This window comes from Coregonus lavaretus, assembly GCF_964263955.1.
Source record: "Coregonus lavaretus genome assembly, chromosome: 24".
Classification (NCBI taxonomy): Eukaryota; Metazoa; Chordata; class Actinopteri; order Salmoniformes; family Salmonidae; genus Coregonus; species Coregonus lavaretus.
Window position 1 is genome coordinate 26,592,544 of NC_140011.1, and position 21,074 is coordinate 26,613,617.

Here is a 21,074-nt window from a genome sequence, read left to right on the forward strand (position 1 = left end):
ACTTCAGACGGACCTGGACATGTACTGGCTTAAGCAGGGGGACACATCTGGCACTGCAGGATTTGAGTCCCTGGCGGCGTAGTGTGTTACTGATGGTAGGCTTTGTTACTTTGGTCCCAGCTCTCTGTAGGTCATTCACTAGGTCCCCCCGTGTGGTTCTGGGATTTTTGCTCACCGTTCTTGTGATCATTTTGACCCCACGGGTTGAGATCTTGCGTGGAGCCCCAGATCGAGGGAGATTATCAGTGGTCTTGTATGTCTTCCATTTCCTAATAATTGCTCCCACAGTTGATTTCTTCAAACCAAGCTGCTTACCTATTGCAGATTCAGTCTTCCCAGCCTGGTGCAGGTCTACAATTTTGTTTCTGGTGTCCTTTGACAGCTCTTTGGTCTTGGCCATAGTGGGGTTTGGAGTGTGACTGTTTGAGGTTGTGGACAGGTGTCTTTTATACTGATAACAAGTTCAAACAGGTGCCATTAATACAGGTAACGAGTGGAGGACAGAGGAGCCTCTTAAAGAAGAAGTTACAGGTCTGTGAGAGCCAGAAATCTTGCTTGTTTGTAGGTGACCAAATACTTATTTTCCACCATAATTTGCAAATAAATTCATTAAAAATCCTGCAATGTGATTTTCTGGATTTTTTTTCCTCAATCTGTCTGTCATAGTTGACGTGTACCTATGATGAAAATTACAGGCCTCTCTCATCTTTTTAAGTGGGAGAACTTGCACAATTGGTGGCTGACTAAATACTTTTTTTCCCCACTGTATGTTCAAAAGTGTTGTCCAACAATGTCACAAATAACCCTTCTGTTGTTAGACTTTAGGTCTCGATAGCCTCTCACAAAATATATACATTTGTGATTTGAAGTGTGTCAATTAGAACGTTTTCAAGCAAGCATCTTTTCCTTTCAATTGAGAAATGATTGCCTTGTTGCAAGGTGGTATTACAAGGTAACAGCACACCTGCAGAACTTGCGTACACAATACAAGCTGGTACAGTAGGGTAATTGTACTGTATTTTACAATACCTCCTACCCTCTGTGAACACATTCCCCATCACTATCCCCTCCAGTCTCTTTGACTGTGATAGTAACAGCTGTTTACGTTCTTGGCTTCGTCTCTGATGTTGTCCTGCCCGCCTCGGTCTGCGGCGGGCGGCTCAGTGACGAGTGAGGGTCAGAGAGAGGGGCAGGTGGTTATGGATGAACACTCCACACATGCATCACTTCCTCTCCGGCCCTGTGGCGGCAGCAGCTCCACTCCCTGCAACCTCAGCTTCCCCCAGTGCTTGCTCTGCTGAATTACAGCTAGAGTCACCTTATCTCTCTCTCTGCCAGTACAGTGCTAGTGGAGCATGGTTAGGCTACATTCCACAATGCAGCATCTTTCCAAGCTAATGAACAGTCTTGGCGTCTACCTGGCTAAAGTAGTCATAGTATCCATCAATTTAGTCAATGCAGTTTTAATATTTCCTCAATCTAGCAAAAATCTAGCTTATTTTAGCAATTAGAATCATAGCGTTCCCCAAAAGTTAGCACCTCCGCAGTTCTGTCTTGGCATTTTACTCAGCTAACTATCAAGCACTGCCAAAGGACATCACCTCTCCTAGTTATAGCATAGGTAGCATCTACCCCTAAACTCTTCGGCCCATATTCACAAAGCATCTCAGAATAGGAGTGCTGATCTAGGATCAAGTCATCCCTCTTATTCAGCACTCGTACTCTGAGACGCTTTGTGAGTACGGGACCTGGGGGTTTTCGGTACTGCTGTCGGTTCTATAGCTCCTATCATTGGCCAGGCTCCAAGGAATGTAATCCTTTTACATTAGCCCAATCAATTATTCACTGGGCCGTGCTCGTAGCCAGGCTGTAATTTCAGTGCTCCCCTCTCTTTATAACTCCCTTTTCAGCCCCAGAGAGTGTGTGGTTGGCAATTGATTCCTATGTGTGTGAGAGCTGTGTGTGAGAGCAGTTGTCCCTGAACAGAAATGGAGGCGTTGCAGAGCAGACGATAATACAACTTTATTAATCATGTTGGGGCAAGTAGTTTCAGGGCAACAGCAGGTGTGACATACACATCCATCACAATTGAGGAAGAAGATAAACGTTGCCTCTGTTTACATCTATTTTTGAAGTATTTACTATTATGTATGGTTAGTATTAGACTGTGGTAAGTGTCCCCTGAGACATTCTGCCCTGCCTGCCCATCTCAACGAATTCAAGAATATTGCTCAAATACATGTCAGCTTTATTCATGTAACCGTCCTTCTCATGCATTTTTATCAAAACAAAGTTAACGATCTTACCCTTCCTCACACCCCTCTCTCTGTACCCCTTCAGGTGGTTTTGGGAGCGCCCCTGTGTTCGGTAGCCCCCCTGCTTTCGGGGGCTCCCCAGCATTTGGGGGGTCAGCAGCGTTTGGCTCGGCCCCATCCTTCAGCAGTCCCATGGGCTCCTCAGCCAGCAAGGTGTTTGGAGAAGGCACGGCAGCCGCCAACGTGGGAGGATTCGGGTAAGAGAGACACCCCTCTTTAGACATTTATTGGATATGAAGAGTGAGATGTTTTGTATTCTTCTAAAATGACAGCGTAGAAGAGCTGAATATTCACGATAATACCGACCATAAAGGCTGCAGAATGTCTTGCAACGTTTTTATGCATTTAATGCTTTGTATGGGATATTGTATTGGTTCTGTTATGTATATTAAAAAGCAATATAGGGACGAGGGGCTTTAGCCACCTGAGGGGTTAGTCATGCACCACCGGACAGTCCAGCTGAGAGCACACTGACACCTCCTAGCCACTGTTTTCATATTCACACATGGATTTTGTCACCAACACTACCTGATAAGTAAGTAATACCATGCTAACCCCCAACCTCCTTTCTCTATTTGGGCATAATACCCTAAGCCCCGCTTGGCTCTACACTGGCACACATTAATGACCTTGACATTTAATTTAGAAAAGTCCACAATAGTTGTGTATTGAAGATTACTTACTGCATTTACGGCAAGTATTTCTGGAATTATTTTATCACAAGACATCGGGGGATGGAAATCAGTCAGCTATAACCACCTAGACCCCCTGCTGAGTCAACCTCTATTCTGAATTTAACCTCAAACCTCATTGTAAAATGAGAAAATTGGATTATTCCTCCATCCCCTCCTGCTCGGCTCCCTCTCCCCCTGGAGCAGCCCCCCTGCCACATGCAGGCCTGCTGAGGCGCTGGGCACCTCTGCCAAGCCCCAAATCACGGAGCCATGCAGTGCTAGATTATTCCACCCAGATAATCCCACTCTGAGGTCATACTGCCAGCAGATTAAGATGGGCTAGTTCCCCCCTTCTCTCTATCCTCCCTCTCTCTCTCCCCCCTGTGGGTCTTGTATTAGGCACAGGTCTTCTAGAGGGGATTACCAACTAAACCCCAACCCCTCAATCCTCTACCACGCCCTCCACACACTCGCACGCTTTACACCCTCTGTCTCCAGTCCTGTTGGCTGCAGGGAGACAGGAGCCAGCCTTGCCGTGTGTGAACTCATCTCTCTGTTTTTCTTATTTTTCTCCCATTCTCTCACTCCTTTCTCTATTTAAGTTTTCAGGGTTTCATCCTATGGGGTTGTCAAATGGCAGCAGGCCCAGTGGCTTGGTGTTTTTTAACTCATTCCCTTTCTCAATTCAGTCACACTTATTTCATTTTTTCAGTCTTTTTAAAAATGTGTTATTATGTCAGGACTCGTGAGGTAATATTTTTAGCACTCTTTATCTCACTTGTCATCACCCCATTGTCTTGTTTACAAAGAGAAATATCGATAAAGTTGTTTACGAATGCCTGTGCTAGTTTTGTTGTTTTCCAAACCCCTGCAAATATTTATTGAAAGATGGTTCAATGATAAAGTGCCTCATGACTCCCTACAACCAGTAAATGTCACCCTCCCTATCTTTTAAAGTGGCTCCTCAATTTAGCAGTGGGGTCGTACAGAGAGATGAGGCGATTGACCCAAGGGCGGTAGAGGTGGGCGGGCTGGCCAGCAGGAGATTGCTCCTGTATTGGGGTCAGAGTTCAGCCATTATTTATGTCCAGGTGTCTACCCCTGCTGCCTCCACGATTAAAACCAGCAGAGCAACTGAGCTGGCTGGACGGCCCGGACTATTCTCTACCCCTCTCTCGCTGTCCCTCTATATTCTCACTCTCTTCTTTCATGTCTGTCTATTCTGCTGTCTTTTTCTCTTCCCCTCTTTTCTGTCTCCTCTCTGACCACTGCAACACACTTATACACATGCACATATACTATACTATCTGTCCTTCACCCGTCCTCCATCCTCATCCCCTCATCTCTCTGCTGATGTTTGATGACTCTAGTCAAATAATCCTGGAGGTTCGGCTGTGTGACTGGCACTGGTCTTGTCTGTCTGTCTCACTCAGGGCACCTGAAGCCTCCATGTCAGAACTAACTTCCCCTCACACTGTTCTACTACACATTTAAACTCAATAAAACATCAAACACACTCAGCTCCCTGACTGTGTCGCAGCCTCCACACACAGATCCCAGATCAGTAGGGGAAGAGCCGTGGGAGCATTAGCGATTTATTCCATTGTAATTCAAATCAAAGCTTATTGCAAAATGCTTTGATGTAATGGGCTCTGATATTTTTTCAGGCATGGCTGTTCCTCTGCATATTTTAGGAGCCTCTCCTCTCTGGGTTAGAATGGTAATGGGAACAGAGTAGAGGGACTGGGGCGGTGTGCTACGCTAGCTGTACTAGACGGTCTACAGACTAGAGAGAGAGGGAGGTAAGGAGCACAGAGCATAGTAATTCTACCTCTGACTGTATGGTGTCAGGGGGGTCGGGACTGACGTAGAAATAGAGTATTGTACAGTGGATGTAAACTGACCAGTGCCTCAATAACGTAATAAATCAACTGTACCAATGGTTATTCAACACATCCTCCTGAAATGATGATTAGGCTATTGTTAGACTGTAATATTGAATATTCAGTCTTTTAATGTTTTTAATCTTTTATGTGTGTTTCGCTCCCCTCACAGCTTTGCTTCCACTCAACAAAGCACGCTGTCGTTTGGTGCTCTGGCCAACCAGAGTGCCCCATCGTTTGGTAACCTGGCCCAGCAGCAGCAGGGGTCAGGGTTCGGAGTTCCTCAGCCCAGCGGCTTCTCTGGGTTCGGACAGCAGGGAGGAGGAGGTGAGTAGTAATATCTCACCCGTTCAGTTCTTTCAGATCATTGCGAGGACGCTGCTCTAGGCTATCGAGATGCACCCAAAGCCTTAATTGACATGTTCCCTCCCTATTCTTGTGACTAAACTGTACCAACAGTATGAAAGGAGTCAACCCCCAGCTTAGTCATTTCTGCCCCTGCAGTCTCCTCCCCACTCCCCCAGCCACACTAATGAGGAACAAATAAACAAGGGCACAAGTCCTCGTTTGAAGCCCTGCCAGTGAGTCCCTTCCCCTATTCCCCTGAAGTAAAGCCACTGGTTAACTAAGCCCATTAGTGACTGTTTAAATAGCAGTCATTTAGCCTAGCGGCTAATGCCATCCCCAGCACTCTGTCTGCTGTGCAGTACAACAGGGCCACAAGATGCAGCGCTAGGATAATTCTAGGCTAGGCTAGCCGTGGGACTGTTGGAATCCCACAAGTGGCTTCCTATTAACCCACATTCCTGCTGCGGTCACGCGCCGCCATGCAAGCTATGTTTTTGTTTGCACATGGTCCAGTTTTCCCAAGATGGGAAGAGGATGGTGGGAAGAACTCTTTCACTGTCTTACACTGAACAAAAATGTAAAGTGTTGGTCCCATATTTCATGAGCTGAAATAAAAGATCCCAGAAATGTTCCATACGCACAAAAAGCTTATTTCTCTCATTTTGTGCACACATTTTTTTTACATCCCTGTTAGTGAGCATTTCTTCTTTGCCAAGATAATCCATCCACCTGACAGGTGTGGCATATCAAGAAGATGATTAAACAGCATGATCATTACACAGGTGCACCTTCTGCTGGGGGCAATAAAAGGCTCTAAAATGTGCAGTTTTGTCACACAACACAATGCCACATATGTCTCAAGTTTTGAGAGAGCATGCAATTGGCATGCTGACTGCAGGAATGTCCACCAGAGCTGTTGCCAGAGAATTGAATGTTCATTTCTCTACCATAAGCCGCCTTCAACGTCGATGTAGAGAATTTGGCAGTACGTCCAACCGGCCTCACAACCGCAGACCACGTGGATGGAGTCGTGTGGGCGAGCAGTTTGCTGATGTCAATGTTGTGAACAGAGTGCCTCATGGTGGCGGTGGGGTTATGGTATGGGCAGGCATAAACTATGGACAACGAACACAATTGCATTTTATCGATGGCAATTTAAATGCACAGAGATACCGTGACAAGCTCCTAAAGCCTGTTTTGAGGCCCATTTTTTTGTAAGCTATCTGTGACCAAAAAATGCTATCTGTATTCCCAATCATGTGAAATCTATAGATTAGGGCCTATGTCAAATCCTGTTAGGTCTAGAGGAACTAGATCAGCAATCACATTATTATGGTTTGTGTTTGGCTGACTCTGGAACAGAGGTAATAAGGTGTAAATAGTAGTAACTCACCTGGGGGTTTTCTTCCCGTTATTAAGTCTATATTTTACCGTGTCGTTTTAAATTGTCTCTACTAATAATTCTAGTAGAGAATTATACAGTGGGGGAAAAAAAGTATTTAGTCAGCCACCAATTGTGCAAGTTCTCCCACTTAAAAAGATGAGAGAGGCCTGTAATTTTCATCTTAGGTACACGTCAACTATGACAGACAAAATGAGATTTTTTCTCTCCAGAAAATCACATTGTAGGATTTTTAATGAATTTATTTGCAAATTATGATGGAAAATAACAAAAGTTTCTCAATACTTTGTTATATACCCTTTGTTGGCAATGACACAGGTCAAACGTTTTCTGTAAGGTTTTCACACACTGTTGCTGGTATTTTGGCCCATTCCTCCATGCAGATCTCCTCTAGAGCAGTGACGTTTTGGGGCTGTCGCTGGGCAACACGGACTTTCAACTCCCTCCAAAGATTTTCTATGGGGTTGAGATCTGGAGACTGGCTAGGACACTCCAGGACCTTGAAATGCTTCTTACGAAGCCACTCCTTCGTTGCCCGGGCGGTGTGTTTGGGATCATTGTCATGCTGAAAGACCCAGCCACGTTTCATCTTCAATGCCCTTGCTGATGGAAGGAGGTTTTCACTCAAAATCTCACGATACATGGCCCCATTCATTCTTTCCTTTACACAGATCAGTCGTCCTGGTCCCTTTGCAGAAAAACAGCCCCAAAGCATGATGTTTCCAACCCCATGCTTCACAGTAGGTATGGTGTTCTTTGGATGCAACTCAGCATTCTTTGTCCTCCAAACACGACGAGTTGAGTTTTTACCAAAAAGTTATATTTTGGTTTCATCTGACCATATGACATTCTCCCAATCCTCTTCTGGATCATCCAAATGCACTCTAGCAAACTTCAGACGGGCCTGGACATGTACTTGTTTAAGCAGGGGGACACGTCTGGCACTGCAGGATTTGAGTCCCTGGCGGCGTAGTGTGTTACTGATGGTAGGCTTTGTTACTTTGGTCCCAGCTCTCTGCAGGTCATTCACTAGGTCCCCCCGTGTGGTTCTGGGATTTTTGCTCACCGTTCTTGTGATCATTTTGACCCCACGGGGTGAGATTTTGCGTGGAGCCCCAGATCGAGGGAGATTATCAGTGGTCTTGTATGTCTTCCATTTCTTAATAATTGCTCCCACAGTTGATTTCTTCAAACCAAGCTGCTTACCTATTGCAGATTCAGTCTTCCCAGCCTGGTGCAGGTCTACAATTTTGTTTCTGGTGTCCTTTGACAGCTCTTTGGTCTTGGCCATAGTGGAGTTTGGAGTGTGACTGTTTGAGGTTGTGGACAGGTGTCTTTTATACTGATAACTAGTTCAAACAGGTGCCATTAATACAGGTAACGAGTGGAGGACAGAGGAGCCTCTTAAAGAAGAAGTTACAGGTCTGTGAGAGCCAGAAATCTTGCTTGTTTGTAGGTGACCAAATACTTATTTTCCACCATAATTTGCAAATAAATTCATTAAAAATCCTACAATGTGATTTTCTGTATTTCTTTTCTCAATTTCTCTGTCATAGTTGACGTGTACATATGATGAAAATTACAGGCCTCTCTCATCTTTTTAAGTGGGAGAACTTGCACAATTGGTGGCTGACTAAAAACTTTTTTTCCCCACTGTATATACACACAGTGCTATGAAAAAGTATTTGCCCCCTTTCTAATTTTCTCAACTTTTGCATATTTGTGATACTGAATGTTATCAGATCTTCAACCAAAACCTAATATTAGATAAAGGGAACATAAGTGAACAAATAACACAACAATTACATATTTATTTCATTTATTTTATAAACAAAGTTATGCAACACCCAATTCCCCTGTGTGAAAAAGTAATTGCCCCCTTACACTCAATAACTGGTTGTGCCACCTTTAGCTGCAATGACTTCAACCAAATGCTTCCTGTAGTTGTTGATCAGTCTCTCACGTCGCTGTGGAGGAATTTTGGCCCACTCTTCCATGCAGAACTGCTTTAACTCAGTGACGTGTGGGTTTTCAAGCATGAACTGCTCTTTTTCAAGTCCTGCCACAACATCTCAATTGGGATTAGGTCTCGACTTTGACTAGGCCATTCCAAAACTTCCAATTTGTTGCTTTTTAGCAATTTTCATGTAGACTTGATTGTGTGTTTTGGATCATTGTCTTGCTGCATGACCCAGCTGCGCTTCAGCTTCAGCTCACAGACGGATGTTCTGACATTCTCCTGTAGAATCCTCTGATACAGAACAGAATTCATGGTTCCTTCTATTAAGGCAAGTCGTCCAGGTCCTGAGGAAGCAAAGCATCCCCAAACCATCACACCACCACCATGCTTGACCTTTGGTATGATGTTCTTACTGTGGAATGCAGTGTTTGGTTTTCGCCAGGCATAATGGGACCCATCCCATTGAAAACCCACACGTCACTGAGTTAAAGCAGTTAAAGGGGGCAAATACATTTTCATAGCACTGTGTATGTATGTATGTGTGTGTGTGTGTGTATGTATGTGTATATATATATATATATATATATATATATATATATATATATATATATATATATATATACATATATATATATATATACATATACATATATATATATATATATACATATATATATATATACATATACATATATATATATATATATACATATATATATATATATACATATATATATATATATATACATATATATATATATATACAGTGGGGGAAAAAAGTATTTAGTCAGCCACCAATTGTGCAAGTTCTCCCACTTAAAAAGATGAGAGAGGCCTGTAATTTTCATCATAGGTACACGTCAACTATGACAGACAAAATGAGAAAAAAAATTCCAGAAAATCACATTGTAGGATTTTTTATGAATTTATTTGCAAATTATGGTGTAAAATAAGTATTTGGTCAATAACAAAAGTTTCTCAATACTTTGTTATATACCCTTTGTTGGCAATGACACAGGTCAAACGTTTTCTGTAAGTCTTCACAAGGTTTTCACACACTGTTGCTGGTATTTTGGCCCATTCCTCCATGCAGATCTCCTCTAGAGCAGTGACGTTTTGGGGCTGTCGCTGGGCTACACAGACTTTCAACTCCCTCCAAAGATTTTCTATGGGGTTGAGATCTGGAGACTGGCTAGGCCACTCCAGGACCTTGAAATGCTTCTTACGAAGCCACTCCTTCGTTGCCCGGGCGGTGTGTTTGGGATCATTGTCATGCTGAAAGACCCAGCCACGGTTCATCTTCAATGCCCTTGCTGATGGAAGGAGGTTTTCACTCAAAATCTCACGATACATGGCCTCATTCATTCTTTCCTTTACACGGATCAGTCGTCCTGGTCCCTTTGCAGAAGAACAGCCCCAAAGAATGATGTTTCCACCCCCATGCTTCACAGTAGGTATGGTGTTCTTTGGATGCAACTCAGCATTCTTTGTCCTCCAAACACGACGAGTTGAGTTTTTACCAAAAAGTTCTATTTTGGTTTCATCTGACCATATGACATTCTCCCAATCCTCTTCTGGATCAACCAAATGCACTCTAGCAAACTTCAGACGGGCCTGGACATGTACTGGCTTAAGCAGGGGGACACGTCTGGCACTGCCGGATTTGAGTCCCTGGCGGCGTAGTGTGTTACTGATGGTAGGCTTTGTTACTTTGGTCCCAGCTCTCTGCAGGTCATTCACTAGGTCCCCCCGTGTGGTTCTGGGATTTTTGCTCACCGTTCTTGTGATCATTTTGACCCCACGGGGTGAGATCTTGCGTGGAGCCCCAGATCGAGGGAGATTATCAGTGGTCTTGTATGTCTTCCATTTCCTAATAATTGCTCCCACAGTTGATTTCTTCAAACCAAGCTGCTTACCTATTGCAGATTCAGTCTTCCCAGCCTGGTGCAGGTCTACAATTTTGTTTCTGGTGTCCTTTAACATCTCTTTGGTCTTGGCCATAGTGGAGTTTGGAGTGTGACTGTTTGAGGTTGTGGACAGGTGCCTTTTATACTGGTAACAAGTTCAAACAGGTGCCATTAATACAGGTAACGAGTGGAGGACAGAGGAGCCTCTTAAAGAAGAAGTTACAGGTCTGTGAGAGCCAGAAATCTTGCTTGTTTGTAGGTGACCAAATACTTATTTTCCACCATAATTTGCAAATAAATTCATAAAAAATCCTTCAATGTGATTTTCTGGATTTTTTTCCCTCAATTTGTCTGTCATAGTTGATGTGTACCTATGATGAAAATTACAGGTCTCTCTCATCTTTTTATGTGGGAGAACTTGCACAATTGGTGGCTGACTAAATACTTTTTTTCCCCACTGTATATGTATGTATGTATGTATGTGTATATATATATATATATATATATATATATATATATATATATATATATATATATATATATATATAAATAAATAAAACATGGGGGATTGGAAGTGATGCAGACAATTACATTGATGGAAGTTACAATCTATCTGCAATATTAAGCTGATCTACCCCCCAAAAATAATAATTTTGAAAGCCAACTTAACAAACAGATCACCGACCATTTCGAATCCCACCGTACCTTCTCCGCTTTGCAATCGGGTTTCCGAGCTGGTCATGGGTGCAACTCAGCCACGCTCAAGGTCCTAAACGATATTATAACCGCGATCGATAATAGACAGTACTGTGCAGCCGTCTTCATCAACCTGGCCAAAGCTTTCGACTCTGTCAACCACCGCATTCTTATTGGCAGACTAAATAGCCTTTGTTTCTCAAATGACTGCCTCGCCTGGTTCACCAACTACTTCTCAGATAGAGTTCAATGTGTCAAATCGGAGGGCCTGTTGTCTGGACCTATGGCAGTCTCTATAGGGGTGCCACAGGGTTCAATTCTTGGGCCGACACTTTTCTCCGTGTATATCAATGATGTCGCTCTTGCTGCTGGTGACTCTCAGATCCACCTCTACGAAGACGACACCGTTTTGTATACATCTGGCCCTTCATTGGACACTGTGTTAACAAACCTCCAAACGAGCTTCAATGCCATACACCACTCCTTCAGTAGCCTCCAAATGCTCTTAAACACTAGTAAAACTAAATGCATGCTCTTCAATCGAACGCTGCTGGCACCCGCCCACCCGACTAGAATCACTACTCTCGACGGGTCTGACCTAGAGTATGTGGACAACTACAAATACCTAGGTGTCTGGTTAGACTGTAAACTCTCCTTCCAGACTCACATTAAGAATCTCCAATCCAAAGTTAAATCTAGAATCGGCTTCCTATTTCGCAACAAAGCCTCCTTCACTCATGCTGCCAAACATGCCCTCGTAAAACTGACTATCCTACCGATCCTTGACTTCGGCGATGTCATTTACAAAATGGCCTCCAACACTCTACACAGCAAATTGGATGTAGTCTATCACAGTGCCATCTGTTTTGTCACCAAAGCCCCATATACTACCCACCACTGTGACCTGTACACTCTTGTTGGCTGGTCCTCACTACATATTCGTCGCCAAACCCACTGGCTCCAGGCCATCTATAAATCACTGCTAGGCAAATCCCCGCCTTATCTTAGCTCATTGGTCACCATAGCAACACCCACCCGTAGTATGCGCTCCAGCAGGTATATCTCACTGGTCATCCCCAAAGCCAACACCTCCTTTGGCCGCCATTCCTTCCAGTTCTCTGCTGCCAATGACTGGAACGAATTGCAAAAATCTCTGAAGCTGGAGATTCTTATCTCCCTAACTAACTTTAAGCATCAGTTGTCAGAGCACCTTACCGATCACTGCACCTGTACACAGCCCATCTGAAATTAGCCCACCCAACTACCTCATCCCCATATTGTTATTTATTTTGCTAATTTGCACCCCAGTATCTCTATTTGCACATCTTCTCTTGCACATCTATCATTCCAGTGTTAATACTAATTGTAATTATTTTGCACTATAGCCTATTTATTGCCTTACCTCCATAACTTGCTACATTTGCACACACTGTATATATATTTTCTGTTGTATTTTTGACTTTATGTTTTGTTTTACCCCATATGTAACTCTGTGTTGTTTTTATCGCACTGCTTTGCTTTATCTTGGCCAGGTCGCAGTTGAAAATGAGAACTTGTTCTCAACTGGCTTACCTGATTTAAATAAAGGTGAAATAAAAATAAATAAATACAAAATAAGAAAGAATAAGAATAAGAAAAAATATATTTAAAATAATTATATCTACATCAGGGGTGTCAAACATATGGGGGGGGGGGGGGGGCGAACTCAATATCATTTAAAATGACTAAAGCAAAATAGAAACTGTAGAAATGATAATGGACCTACATTTATACAGTTTCTTGACTGTGTCCAGCTCGCTAATAATCACCGAAATGAAAGCTAGACAGTCAGAGAGCACTGAAAATTCCCAATATGATGGATAGAGGACTGTTTTTTGCACATTTTGACGACAAGGAAATATAAAAGAAAATATCTGTGTGTCCCTCTGGACCTTGATGAAGACCGAATGCGGCCCCCGGGGCAAAATGAGTTTGATCTAGATTAAGTGTGTTTTTGTTTTTTTGCAGGCTTTGGGTCCGCTGGCGGCTTTGGGTCCAATCAGTAAGTATCACTCATCTTTGTGCTCTTCTGTGTGTGGGTGGGTGTTTTGGTGTCTGTGTTCACATTTGTTGTGTTCATTAGTGTCTTTGTGCTTGAGTGTGTACATTTGTCTGTTGAGTGATTGAACCCTCCCTATACACACTCGCTTGTGTGTCTCTGGCAGTAGTGTGTGGAGGAAAAGTGTGACCACAGCCCACTTCTGAGAATCTGAAGGGCAGCACGAATTCACAACAAGCTGCCCTAATATATCATCCCTCCTTCCCCCCTCCTGTACCTTATTCAACCCTCACCCTTCTCCTCTCTAACACCACTGATCTCCTCACCCTCGAGGGCTCACCCCAGACACTCGCCTACTCTAGCCGCTTCCCCGTCTTTGCTCTCCTTTTTCCCCTACCTCATCTACCACTCTCTACCCTCTTCCTCTACCTCCTCCCTCTCCTTCCTTTATTTATCTCCACCTTGCTTCCTCCTTTTCCTCCTCCCTCTCTCCCGTGCCTCCTCTCCTTGTGCTGCTGTGTCACATGGCCCCTGTGTATCCCCCAGGGTGCATTGCAGTGGAATGCGATCTGAAGTGCTCAGGAGAGTGTGGCGACGTGGCCCGAGCTCTGAGAGTCATTCACATGCTGTTAGATAAGCTCCTCTCTCTCCCTCCGTTCCGCTTCACCCTCTCCCCTCCTCTTCTCCCTGTTCTCGTCTTCTATTTCTCGCTTTCTCTTCCTCATCCCTCCTTTAACCCCCTCATTTCCGACCTTGCTCTCTCCCTCATCCCCCCCTTCTTACTAAATTTCCTTCTCACTCACTCTCCTCTCTTCTTCCTCATCCTCTTCCCCTCATCATACCCATTTATAATGGTTGATGAAAGCAAAATGCTGCCAAATGCTCTGAGATGGGTCCTCTGTGTATGTTTTAGTTTAATTTGATGCAACAAGAATGTATGCTTAAAGAAACATGGTTTATATTAATACTCTTTGACACAAGCAAGCGTTATCCCTTTTTTAAAATATATATATATGTCTTTCTATATAATGTTATTCTGAATACATTTTCATGAGGCAAAGCGTTTTCATGTATGCAGAACTTGCAGTACATAACTGCAGGTCCTCCTCCAACCCATAGAAACTGATGCCACTCTTCATGTAGCTGCCTCCTAGTATTACTCTATGGACATATCTCACGTCTCAAGTCCCTCTCATCACTCCCACATTCTTCCTCCCCCTCTTCCTCTCCTCCTTCTAGTTCCATCCCTTCTTTCTTCTCTCCACCTCCCTCAGTCCCCCCCCCCCCCCCTCTCTCTCAACCCTCTCTCTCCTTCTCTGTTCCACTCATCCATTTACGCCTCCATCTTCCCTTTCTAGTGTGCTATGTGTTGATATGTGTATCTTGTTCCCTCCAGGACTCCCTCCTCATATATGTTATATGTCCCTGAATATACAGTACATACTTCCCTCACAGTACTGTGAGACAGCATTAGTATTCCTCATAATCATCAGTCAGGGCAAGGCAGGGGCTAGGGGGAAAAGGCCAAACCATCACACAACAAGGTAGCTAACTTCCCAAGCAGACTCCCCTTATTTTTATTTTTTTGGGGGGGTTTGTGTCTTCATTGGTTGTTTTTTTTCAGATCATCTTCTCAAACGTTTGGAGCCGGTCCGGGTTGGAGAAGCTAGTTTTTGTTGACCCCTCCCTGGGCGAGTGCACCCCTGGTGTGTGTGACCAGCAACACTGCTCTCTGCAATCAAGCTCTTTGAGTAGACGGCACCTGAAGGGAGAAGGGTGGAGAAAGGGTGCCTGGGTTGGGGTGGAAGGAAGGGGGGTTGAGGTGAGACAGTCCAAAACAAGTTGTAAAGTATGTAGACTGACCTTACAGACCATCGTAATATGCTTACTTCAAGTACATCAGTGTCGACTACCATGTGGAATGTGTATTTGGATTAATGAATTTACATTTTGTGTGGGGATTTTAAAAAATCAGAACAGTAATTATTTATCACATAAATTGATCATCCACTGTGCAAAAACTTCAAGGGCACCTAATGTAGGTTTTTGTCATAATCCCATTAATACATTTATTATGAATTTACTTGGAATATTTAGTTAGTTAATAATCCACTCGCTTTACCTCATTGAAACATGTGCAACACCTGTATTCATATGAAATAGAATACTGTGCATTTGTCTCCATTGTCATCCACTTTTGGCTGTAACGCTATAATAGATTTATGTTAATCCGTATTGACTTTGTTTTGCTCTATAAAATAATTCCGCAGTTCATCATTTAGCCTTGTTCTTCGCACATATTTTGAATCTGGGAAAGTTCTATGCTTTCAATTGAGGTTTTAGGATATCTAATGTTCCAAGCTTTAGTAGTTCTGATAAGAATCAAGTTCTTAATGTTTCTCAAAACTTGTCTTGTCTCAGTAAATGGAGTAGAAAATACCATCCTCCGGTACCATAATTCATCATTTACTGACGCAAGGCAAGACTTGGTCAGGTCGTTGATAGAAGTATCCACTCTTGATTGCGTAGAATGAACTGCAATATGATAAAAAAATGTATTCTGCTTTTTATCATGCCTACTGCTGGAACCCCCTATTCCTATAAATGTGTATATTTTATACATGGAAAATGGGAAATAAACTTGGCAATTCTCAAATCTGTATCTAATGTAGTCTCTCTTTTTTTTTGGCAACGCACTGAAGATGAGCACTAATTGATCGCCTTTTGTTGTTTTAATGATGACAGCCTCTGGCTATTTTCCTATAGCCTTTGTGTGTGTCTGTCTGTCTGCTTATTAAACAGAAGATGTCATATGATTAGCTTACTGTTTGAAAGGCCCAACAATTAGATGTCTTTGGACTAAATACTTCAATGACTATTGTACCCATGAGGAAAATCTGTTGCAAATTTGTTGCAGTATCATGTATGTTGATGTATTTAATTGATGTATTTCATTCATCAACCTTGGATTAAGAGTATTTGAATCGGAGAAAAGAGGTGCTGAAGAGGTTTGTCTCTGGCGTTAATGGTTAATGTAATAATTTAACGCAGCATACAGTGCATTCGGAAAGTATTCAGACCCCTTGACTTTTTCCACATTTTGTTACGTTTCAGCCTCATTCTGAAATGGATGAAATTGTTTTTTTCCCCTAATCAATCTACACACAATACCCCATAATAACAAAGCAAAAACAGGTTTTTAGAAAATGTTGCATATTTATTTAAAAATCAACAACTGAAATATCACATTTCCATAAGTATTCAGACCCTTTACTCAGTACATTGTTGAAGCACCTTTGGCAGCGATTACAGCCTCAAGTCTTCTTGGGTATGACACTACAAGCTTGGCACACTTGTATTTGGGGAGTTTCTCCTATTCTCTGCAGATTCTCTCAAGCTCTGTCAGGTTGGATATTTTCACGTCTCTCCAGAGATGTTCGATTGGGTTCAAGTCTTTGGCTGGGCCACTCAAGGACATTCAGAGACTTGTCCCGAAGCCACTCCTGCGTTGTCTTGGCTGTGTGCTTAGGGTCGTTGTCCTGTTGGATGGTTGCCCCCAGTCAGGTCCTGAGCACTCTGGAGCAGGTTTTTATCAAGTATCTCTCTGTACTTTGCTCTGTTCATCTTTCCCTCGATCCTGACTAGTCTCCCAGTCTCTGCCGCTGAAAAACATCCCCACAGCATGACGCTGCCACCACCATGCTTCACCGTAGGGATGGTGCCAGGTTTCCTCCAGACGTGAAGCTTGGCATTCATGCAAAAGAGTTCAATCTTGGTTTCAGCAGACCAGAGAATCTTGTTTCTCATGGTCTGAGAGTCCTTCGGTGCCTTTTGGCAAACTCCAAGCGGGCTGTCATGTGCCTTTTACTGAGGAGTGGCCTCTGTCTGGCCACTAAGATAAAGGCCTCACTTGTGGAGTTCTGCAGAGATGGTTGTCCTTCTGGAAGGTTCTCCCATCTCCACAGAGGAATTCTGGAGCTCTGTCAGTGACCATTGGGTTCTTGGTCACCTCCCTGACCAAGGCCCTTCTCCCCCGATAGCTCAGTTTGGCCGGCCGGCCAGCTCTAGGAAGAGTCTTGGTGGTTCCAAACTTCTTCCATTTAAGAATGGAGGCCACTGTGTTCTTGGGGACCTTCAATGCTGCAGACATTTTTTGGTACCCTTCCCCAGACCTGTGCCTCGACACAATCTTGTCTCGGAGCTCTAAGGACATTTCCTTCGACCTCATGGCTTGGTTTTTGCTCTGACATGCACTCTCAACTGTGGGACTTTATATAGACAAGTGTGTGCCTTTCCAGATCATGTCCAATCAAGTTGTAGAAACATCTAAAGGATGATCAATGGAAACAGGATGCACCTGAGCTCAATTTCGAGTCGCATAGCAAAGGGTCTGAATACTTATGTAAATAAGATATTTCTGTTCTTATTTTGTTATATACATTTGCAAAAATTTCTAAATACCTCTTTTCGCTTTGTCATTATGGGGTATTGTGTGTAGATTGATGAGAAGAAAAAAATATATATCCATTTTAGAATAATAAGGCTGTAACTTACAAAATGTGGAAAAAGTCAAGGAGTCTGAATACTTTCCGAATGCGCTGTAAGGGAACTCCAAGCTATGTTTAGAAAGTGATGGGGGGGAATTAGCTAGCTGCTAATTAGCGTAGAGTTCTTGATTTGGAGGAATTCACTGGCCCTCATTAAGTATTAGACATTTGGATGTAAGCCTAAGACATTGCAGGAATGAGAGTATAGTGAATAGAGGGGTGCAAGTGTTTTGTAGTGGCATCTGGTCTTTGAGGCGTGTGGCTGTCACCAGAATGCTATCCATGGTCACCGCCATTGAGAATGTCACCGTCCCCTTATCTCTGGCGGGCCTGGCAATGTGGGGAATGTTGCAAGCCCGGACACTGAAGTGATTGGGGAATGTTGGGGTCACAACGTGACCTATAGTCCTAGCTTCCCTCTGTAACAGTGGAATTTATCCTTCCCTGTTCGCTAAGATTGGTCACACACACTGTGGTCAGTGGTATCAGAGGTAGGAAAGAGAGAGGGAGTTACATTTGTATTGGACTTCTGGACGTTTTCTACCGCTTATCTTTCATACTAATGTATGCTTTGCTGTTATAGCCCAAGGAGACTCGATGTGTTTGTGTGAAATGTAAATCATAGGTATACGTATTTGGAATATCTGATCCGTTTCATAGTCTCACTTGGCAATGAATTATACATTTTGCTACACGGCCTATCACGGAGCCCAAACTCTGCACTGTTGTGATTGTTGCTAAAGAGGTTAAGCTGGAGAGGTTTTCAGCACAGTGCCTTTCCTCCATCCCGCAATTGACTTATTTGAACAGATCAAGGACAGTCTACTTTGTTTTGTGGATTTGCTGCTGCTGCGCAACACTGATACATACTCCCAGTGTCTTGTGATGCTCAACAATGATAACTCCCAGAGTGCAACACTGCCTTCTCTCTCCTCTTTTTCTCTCCTGCTTTACATCATTGCATCGCTCTGACAGAGAGAGGGAGAGCAGGCCAGTCACACAAGCACCCATGGGGACGGCAGCTGTTTTTGAGGAATTTGTATAAAAATAACCACTCTGTCGGTTTCTCTCACTGTTTTTACGGAGGGATGATTGGCATTGTTCACACTCTCTGCTTTATCGGTCCAGCCTTTTCTGCTCGCTGGCTTGTCTACAAGCCGTCAATGTGTAATGCAATAAGCCCACCGAGTGTTAGATGCTGAGGTGATTTCCGGGGGGGTCGACCTATGTTGATGTACACAGAGACTTATGTAGCTAGCATTTAGAGCTATGGCGCCTGTCCTGTTTTCTCGTCAGATGTATGCCACTTTTAGGTTATGGGAAGGTTATTGGCTTTAAGTTGAAGGTTTGGTTGCCTGTTGTCACTGGCTAATAGAGCTTACTTGCTTTACAACTGGTTCATCCTGAGAGAATTGGATTTGATTGTCTTCAAAGCCCCAGTGACTCGTTTAGTGACAAAGGCATGGGTGCCAGTGAGGGTAGCGTTTGATAACCTTGGTAAAAAATATCCCTGTCTCCCCACCGCACAGATTGGACAGGGAGTGAGGTAAACAGACGTTTTAGAGTCTGATTTGGAGAGTGTAGTCAGTCATCACTATAGTCTAGCTTTGTGGCTGGCAGCTTATTTTATTATGTAACAGGACGCAAGCAAACGAGAGCACACAAGAGACTCCAAATTCACGATCAGGTGAGAGGTTTGCAAATTCGCACTTCAAACTACTGTGGTTGCTTTCCTATTGCCTGATATACAGTGCCATTAGAGGTGTAGTTAGATGAGGTGTGTATGTGCCTTACAGTAGAGTAATTTTGACCTTGCAGGCTGTGTGACCTGGTTGACGTCCAATCTCCCAGCTGCCAAGTGCTATCCCAAGAACACCATGTCATGCCAAGTGCATGTAGCCAATGTTCCTGGTCAATGTTCCCTTCACGTGGTCAGAGGTTTTGAAATACTGCTCTGTGTGTGTATATATTTTAGTGTGTGTGATAGTTGACCCTACTCCCAGTCTGTATGGCCTTGTCTGATTGGACGGTAAGGGTGAGTGCAGGAATCAGTCTGTGTGCCCTCTAGGGCTTTTACAGTAATTACATGCAGACATTTCATATTTGATCGGCGTCTGTGCGAGAGTGCGCCAGTGAAATCAGCCATGCTGCCGTGACTTTAACATCACATCAGCCAGCCAGTTATCTGATGGAGCCACAATCCACTAACTGAGGAGAGAGGAAAAAACCTTCCATATCTTAAGCTGTGTGCTGTCTGTGTTTCTCTATGGATGTATCAATTTACCTCAGTCGAGATAAGAGTGCGGCAGGCGGACATAGTAAATGAAATGAATCATAATTAGTGTCCACGCTCATCACTGTTACCGGAAGAAGGCCGGTATTGTTATTTAAGAGGCTCTCGGTCTTAGCGCTGTTAGCGGAGGCTAGTTATTCATGCCCGCAGTGGAAACGCTCTTTACTGTGAAAACAACATTCTCTCTCTTTATCCTCCCATCTGATAATACAGTAATCAATGTGTATGTTTATGTATGCCCTGTGTTTAGACTGCTTGCTGTGAATTCAGCTGGTGAATTCATCCCATGTGATCACAAAATATTAGCCCTCTAGCCACTGAGCCCCCCTCTTATTTCAGCCAATGATTTAACTCACCCCCTGGTTGGTGTTACAGTTAATGGTGCCCCCCACATTCATTGTTTGGACATTAGCTTATCAAGTAGGAAATTGTCTTTAAACACGAATATCCTAAAAATAAGTTGTTTCTTTCAGATGATCCAGTGGGGTCCCCTAATCCAGGAGGAAACTAAATGGTGTGTTTTCAAATTGAGAACAAACCTGCTACAGTTAATAATGGAGGCCAGCGCAGCCATGCCATGTCTAACACTGATGTTTCTGTGCTTTTACAGACCAAGATGGCCTGGACTACAATAAAGAATCTACGCTGTTTTCAATTTTGGGGGGAGTGAGATCTGTTATTTCTGCACACAAGATGTTTATAATGTAAGCTTGGTCTACAGTATCCCCCCCAAAAAAAATATGTTTGATCACAGGAAAAATAAAACTCAAATTTGATGTTTGTTGCAATCATGCTTCACTGTACCTTCACCATATTGCGAGGGATTATGCTGAAATACACAAGCCTGACAACTCACACTAAATTATTCCGCTGCTCTGTCGTTCGCTACATACTTTAGTCTGAGACTGCCATCATTGAAGTAATTTGTGGTGACGGACGTTGTATAAAAAGTAATCGGCAACTGGATCGTCTCTAACTAATCAGGGTATGATAGCCAGTGACGAACTTCCA

At 43.4% G+C, this 21,074-nt stretch overlaps 1 protein-coding gene across 1 annotated transcript in view; it reads left to right on the top strand.

Annotated features, from left to right (window-relative positions):
• LOC311100037 (nuclear pore complex protein Nup214-like) overlaps positions 1-20,700 on the top strand; it is an 84,290-nt gene extending 63,590 nt beyond the window's left edge. The window contains exons 33-37 of the mRNA XM_084140778.1: positions 2,341-2,512; positions 5,045-5,199; positions 13,193-13,226; positions 20,537-20,577; positions 20,674-20,700. Of these exons, the coding sequence (XP_083996904.1) occupies positions 2,341-2,512; positions 5,045-5,199; positions 13,193-13,226; positions 20,537-20,540 (365 nt within the window). The 3' untranslated portion in view covers positions 20,541-20,577; positions 20,674-20,700. The remainder of the gene's footprint in view (positions 1-2,340; positions 2,513-5,044; positions 5,200-13,192; positions 13,227-20,536; positions 20,578-20,673) is intronic.
• The last annotated feature ends 374 nt before the right edge of the window (positions 20,701-21,074 follow it).